General features: G+C 47.2%; 1 protein-coding gene across 1 annotated transcript; it reads right to left on the bottom strand.

The window, feature by feature from the left end:
- Window positions 1–2,368: 2,368 nt before the first annotated feature.
- Window positions 2,369–5,943, bottom strand: LOC149125973 (olfactory receptor 2M4-like). Its single transcript, XM_089334767.1, has 2 exons — window positions 5,644–5,943; window positions 2,369–5,089 (listed from the first exon to the last, which is right to left on the bottom strand). Exons 1-2 carry the CDS (start codon window positions 5,689–5,691, stop codon window positions 4,208–4,210), a joined length of 930 nt encoding a protein of 309 aa, XP_089190893.1. The 5' UTR covers window positions 5,692–5,943; the 3' UTR covers window positions 2,369–4,207.
- Between the last annotated feature and the right edge of the window lie 721 nt (window positions 5,944–6,664).

The following is a 6,664-nucleotide window of genomic DNA, read 5'->3' on the forward strand; positions in this document are numbered from 1 at the left end:
TCCCTCCCTGCAGCCTGTTCCGGGTCAAGTCATTAAAAACAGTGGTAACCTGAAGTCTGTGGTAAGCCTCTTAAGTGTGGGTGGGCGGCTGTGTTGGGGGAAGCTTGGTGTCTCGGGACCTGGTACATCAGGGAGAAATTCTGGCTTTTTCATGCCCAGCCCAGCCCCTCAATCAAATCACAATATCGCCTGCTCATGCTTTATTTTCACGTGCAAACCTGAGGGTTTATACCAGATGTTAAGTTTTCAAACTCCCACACCCAGCGGAGTATCCTGTGGAGCTCATTGAGCCTGACCCACACAAATGCTGAAAAAACAAAGGAAAAAATGAGAATGAGGATGATACTATGAGACCCCCCCCAAAGGAACCCTGCAGCACTCAATAGTAGAAGGTGAAGATGAATAGATTGAATATATGCCAGAAATGGAATTCAGAAAAGTAATCATCAGACTACTTAGAAGGAACCAAAAGCAAATTCACAAACTATATGAAAAATTTTCCCATTACATTGAGATATTAAAGAGAAATCAGAATGAAATACTAGAAATGCAGAACTCTATAGATCAAATAAAAATGCAGTGGAAAGTCTTAGCAACAGAGTAAGTGAGACAGAAGAAAGAATATCAGAACTAGAATACAAATTTCTGGAAATTTTATGGTCAGACCAAAAAAAAAGTTAGAAAACTAAAAAACACTGTTGGAGATCTATAAGATACTATCAAATGACCCAAAATACAGGTTCTAGGGTTCCAGAAGGCATGGAAAGAGAGAAAGGATTAGAATGCCTTCTTAATGAAATAACAGAAAACTTTCCCAATTTGGAGAAGGAAACGGACATCCAAGTACAGGAAGCACATAGAACTCCCAATTTCGCGACACATTGTAGTCAAACTCTCCACAGTAAAACATAAAGAAAAGATTCTAAAATGTGCATGAGAGAAATGCCAAATCACATTCAGAGGATCCCCAATTAAACTCATAGCTAACTTCTCATCAGGAACCCTACAGGCTAGGAGAGAATGGCAAGATATATTCCAAGTCCTCCTTGGAGAAAAATACTGTCAGTCCAGAATACTATACTCTGCAAAGCTCTCACTTATGAATGAAGGTGAAATAAAGATCTTCCATGACAAATGGAAATTGAAAGAATTTTTAACCACCACCACCCCACCCCACCCCACCCCCCGGACCTGCAAAAAATACTCAAGGATGTGCTACACAGAGAAACACAGAAACACGGTCATCTGTGAAAGAAGGGGAAGGCAGAAAATCGCCCAGTAAAAATACAAAGGTAACCCAAAGTTAAAAATAGGACTATTAATGGCAGAGCAAAGTTGTTACTTATCAATAGACACCTTGAATGTAAATAGCTTCAACTCTCCAGTTGAAAACACAGACTGGCTGAATGGAGTACAAAACAAAACCCATCTATTTGCTATCTACAAGAAGAACATCTCATCAACAAAGATGCACGCAGACTAACAGTGAAAGTTTGGAAAAAGATATTCCAGCCAACAAAAACCAAAAAAGAGCTGATGTAGCCATCATAATATTAGGCATAATAGATTTTAACACAAAAACTGTTAAAAGACACAAAAGAAGGGCACTATGTAATGATTAAGGGATCAGTTCAACAGGAAGAGGTGACTATTAAAAATGTATATGTACCTAATTACAGGGTACCTGGATATTTAAAAGAAATGTTAAGGAATCTAAAGAGAGACATAGACTCTAATGCAATAGTAATGGGGGACTTCAATACTCCACTTTCGGAAATGGACAGAGCAATCAGACAGAAAATCAGCCAAGAAACAGCCGAGTTAATTGACACTATAGACCAAGTGGACCTAACAGATATCTACAGAGCTTTCCACCCTACAGCCAAAGAATACACATTTTTCTCACCAGTGCATGGAACTTTCTTGGGATTAACCACATACTAGGCCATAAAGCAAATCGCAGCAAATTAAAAAAAATCAAAATCATACCATGCATATTCTCTGACCACAATGGAATGAAGCTGGAAATCAGCAACTCAGGAATCCCCAGAACATACGCAAACACATGGAGACTGAACAGCATTCTCCTGAATGAACAGTGGGTCATCAAAGAATCAAAAGAGAAATCAAAAACTTTCTGGAAACAAATGATGATGACAGTACAACATATCAAAACTTATGAGATACAGCAAAAGCAGTGTTAAGAGGAAAGTTTATAGCAATTGGAGTCTACATCAAGAAACTGGAAAGGCACCAAATACATGAGCTATCAGCGCATCTCAAGGATCTAGAAAAACAATAGCAAACCAAATCCAAAACTGATAGGAGAAAAGAAATAATTAAAATTAGGGAAGAAATCAACAAAATTGAAACCAATAAAACAACACAAAAGAGCAGCAAAACAAAAAACTGGTTTTTCTAAAAAATAAATAGAATTGACACACCATTGGCCCAACTAACCAGAAAAAGGAGAGAGAAGACCCAAATTAACAAAATCAGAGATGAAAAAGAAAATGTTGGGAACAGCTGTCTTTGGGAAGCACTGACGGAGGACAGCCCTTGTTCAGACGGTTGGGAACAGCTGTCTTTGGGAAGCACTGACGGAGGACAGCCCTTGTTCAGACGGTTGGGAACAGCTGTCTTTGGGAAGCACTGACGGAGGACAGCCCTTGTTCAGACGATTGGGAACAGCTCCCTTAGTTTTTGTCCTCCATTCTTTCTTTCTTTCTTGTTTTCTTCTTCTTTCATTCTGTTTCCTTTTCTTTCTTGAACCAAACAGGAGAGGGGGAAGGGACAGGAGAGAGTGGGTGGCAATGGGAAGAATTACTATGTTCCTAATGTTGTATTTATGAGATATAAATAAATAAATATTTTTTGAGTTGCACTGAGAGGTAAAATTGACCACAGGAGACATCTACACATGGAGGAGGTGACTGGCAGGTGGAGACATTTAGAACTGACCTATTCCTGAAATAATAAAGAGATGAGTTCATCAGGTCCATGCCTGAGACCTTGCATCCTGGGCCGAATTTGAAGATTCCTTCCTGTGAGTCACTTTCTGATGGGAATGTCTGATTTCCGATTCCACTTCAAACTTGTGGGATCCATTATCTGCAGATATTATGCTGTTTCCATTTAGGTCAGTCATAGAGTAGTGACCTCACTGGCTGACTGTGCAACACCATTCAGTAAACATCCTAAATCTATCAGATGTTAACATTTAAATAATTGAATACATAGGCAGAGACAAGGGATAATAAACAAGCAAGTGTATTTGTATTGTGTTATTAGCACTAGTGTAACAATGATATCACACTCAGTTTGTTCAAAGCCACATAAATGGAGCTAGAGTTGGGTCTCGCCCTAGGCTGGGAGATTAGTCTGGTCCAAAGAGTTCCTGCTAGGTAGTTAGACACCGAGAACAAGAGCTCCGAGGTCTGTTCTCCAGTAAAAGACGCTGAGCACAGCTGAAACCATTGGATTTCAGCTCGTGTTTCCTGGGAGGCTCAGTGCAAAAACCACACGGACCATTGAGAAATAGTAAGGCCAGAGCCTCTGTCCCAGGAAGGAGGCAGACACGTGAACAAGGGGTTCTACCAGGCGGAGAGGATACACTCCCTTAGAAAGGGGAAGCTCTGATGGAGCCAGAAGGAGGAAGCCAGTAAACCGAGGGGAGAGCTAAGAGTGGCGTCACAGGACAGCACCACTGACCGGGAGCTTGCAGGCGGCCGCGTCGCTCTGGGACGATGATAAAAGGCGGCGACTCGTCAGCCTGTCTGCGGGTGCAGGCCGAAAGACCCAAACAGCTGCAGTGTGGAGTGTGTTGGAGGTGGGTGGCAGACACGGGGTCAGACAGGTGTGTTAGCACCGTGTCACCACGCAGGGTGTCTTGAATCACATAAATGTTTTGCCATGCATATGCCAGGGTCCTCTGGAAAAAGTTTTTGATACGCGAGGCTCATGGAAACCGGAAATTTGCCTTCCAAGGTTGATTCGGCTGCACCGCTCACCAGAAGCTTCTGACGGACATCAGAGGCCCCACAAGGATCACGCCCCTCTTTCCAGCATAGTTCACACCCTTACAAATGTGACATTAAAGGGGGCACTGTCCTTTCCCCAGTGTGGCTGAAAATGGAAATCCAGAATTCAGAACCAGCGTTCTGTGGGAGAAGCGTTGAGAATCTGGGCGTCTGAATGAAAAGCAGCATCACCTTTTCTGTGTAAGCATCATCCTGCTCCCTAGAACGTTCTGCAGGGCCCACAGCACATCCTTGTTCCTCAAGCTGTAGATGAGAGGGTTCAGCATGGGCGTGATGACAACGTCAACCACAAACAGACGCTGGTCCACCTCGGGGGGCAGGGAGGACCCCGGGGTCATGTAGATGATCATGGCTGGGCCAAAGTAGAGGCTGACCACAGCCAGGTGGGACGAGCAGGTGGCCAGAGCTTTGTTCCTGCCGTCGGGGGAGTTCATGCAGAGCACGGTGAGGAAGATGAGCACATAGGAGGTGAGGATGAGTCCAAAAGGGATGAGCAGGAAAACGATGCCGGAGGCCAGCACCATCTTCTCGTAGGCAGAGGTGTCCTCACAGGAGAGCCTCAGCAGGGCCATGACCTCACAGAAGAAATGGTGGATTCTCCTGGAGCCACAGGTGGAGAGGTGCATGGCATAGGTTGTGTGCATGAGGGAGATGAGCACACCCCCAGCCCACGAACCCACGGCCATTTGCACACAGACACTCGGGGTCATGATGACTGGGTATCTGAGGGGGCTGCAGATGGCCAAGTAGCGGTCAAAGGCCATGAAAGTCAGAAGAACACACTCGGCCACCCCTAGCATCAAGTAGAGGAAGATTTGAACTCCACAGCCGCTACGGGAAATGCTCCCGTGTCCCGAGAAGAAGTCTGAGGCCATCTTGGGCACGGTGGTGCAGATTAGGGTCAGGTCCATGAGGGCGAGCTGGCTGAGCAGGAAGTACATGGGGGTGTGCAGGCGGGCACTGCCCCAGATCAGCAGGGCCAGGACAGAGTTTCCCATGACGGCCACCCCGAGAAACAGGAGGATGATGCTGACGAAGAGGCCGGGATGCTGGGAGGCAGAGAAGAGGCCCAGGAGAATGAAGTCAGTGGCGGAAGAACCATTTCCTCGCCCCATGTCTTAGTCTGCCATCTAGGGCTGGAGGACCATGGCAGAAAAACACACCGGGAGTCACTCTGCCCACGAAACTGTCAAACTGTTGCTGATGTGAATCAATTTCTGCAACTCCTGCTTTTACCAAGTGAAAACAAATATGTTGCAATGTGTTTCAGTGGGGCCGATCGGTGGTCTGATGCCTGTTGCTGTGGAGCCGTGTGATCCAGCACAGACAGGAATGCTGAATGACAGGAATGAAGCCCTCTGTCATCAGCACATTTCTGCATTCCGCGGCACAGTGCGGCCGTCATCCCGTGAGGACTACCAGGGTGGATTCTAGTCGATAGGAAAAGCCCCGTACGTGTGCAGGCGTCACATCCAGACGGCACCCAACATTCCCCACAGTGGACCTGGCTGCTCATCTGCCCGTGCGCAGCACCGTGGGACATGGGGTCTCTGCCTAATTCGTGCTTCTAGATTCACCCCCACCAGTACTCTGGTGGTGTTACCTCGTCATCAGGTGTGTGGCGGTCCCTGTGCCCTCCGGGAGTCTGCATTCTTCTCCATCCCTCTTTGTATCTTTCTGCCCGTCCATTGAGACATGAAGCTCTGTGGACGATCTACTCCACAGCTGTGGATCCCGTTGAAGCCAGCACCCAGGCCAAACCCCGAGCGTCTGGGCTAAAAGCAGGACGGTGGACTGGGGAGGATGCAGCCAGCCCTTTGGGGACCGTGTTGGCTCCTTAAGCCCAGGTAGTTAATGAGCGCAGGTGTCAGAGAGCCGGACTGCAACCCCCAGGGAGGCTTGGGAGGATGGAGGTTACAGGGTCAGCTGCGTTTGAACCCAGTTTCACTCTCTACAGCTGTGTATCTGGGGAGGTCCTGTCACCTACCAGGCTTCTGTTGTGTCCTCTACAACGTGGAGATACCCACAGGTTGTGTAAGGATGGGCTGGAAGGACTCACATGGACAGGTGGACGATCCTGGCCTGGTCGCCAGTCTGTTAAGGGGACCCATGAGGGAAAGTGTGGTTCAGCATGGCTGCCATGCACGGGACCTGCATTCGCTGTGGTGTCACTGAGCATGGCTGCTGTCAGTGCATGCAAGTCAACCAAAAATGCCCCCAGTCCTACCTTAAGGCAGAGCCAGACTCATGAGCGGGGGGCTTGGATAATGCTGGGGAAGGGTCTGCCTTAGGGGTGCTGTGTGGAGTGGTGTCAGCACAGCCGGACACACCAGCAGCTGTGGCCTCACCCTCTCCCACCCCACGGAAAACTTCCAGCTGCTGAGAGGAGTCGCCCGGCACTGGCACCGGGTTGGGTCTCACTCCTCGGCCTCGCGTTTGTACAGGTTCCAGTGCACGCAGGAGTCTGTGCCCCTTCCCGTTCCTCCAAGTGATTAAGAAATACTTTGAGGCAAAACCCAGCAACGTTCCTGGAAATTTCTAAGAGCTTGGTGGGAATTCTTTTTATTCATCTTGATGTTAAGTGAGGCGCTTGATAAATGTGTTTTATTCATCTCAGTATCAAA

The sequence above is a fragment of the Oryctolagus cuniculus genome, chromosome 6 (genome assembly GCF_051225735.1).
Source record: "Oryctolagus cuniculus isolate XC-2025 breed Fujian yellow rabbit chromosome 6, ASM5122573v1, whole genome shotgun sequence".
In the NCBI taxonomy this organism is placed as follows: domain Eukaryota; kingdom Metazoa; phylum Chordata; class Mammalia; order Lagomorpha; family Leporidae; genus Oryctolagus; species Oryctolagus cuniculus.

Bases quoted from the DNA above. Each gene is read 5' to 3' on its own strand.
- LOC149125973 (XM_089334767.1), bottom strand. From the start codon at position 5,691: ATGCAGACTCCCGGAGGGCACAGGGACCGCCACACACCTGATGACGAG. The intron at 5,090-5,643 runs GTAACACCACCA...TCTGCCTCCCAG, and splicing joins GCCACACACCTGATGACGAG to CATCCCGGCCTCTTCGTCAG.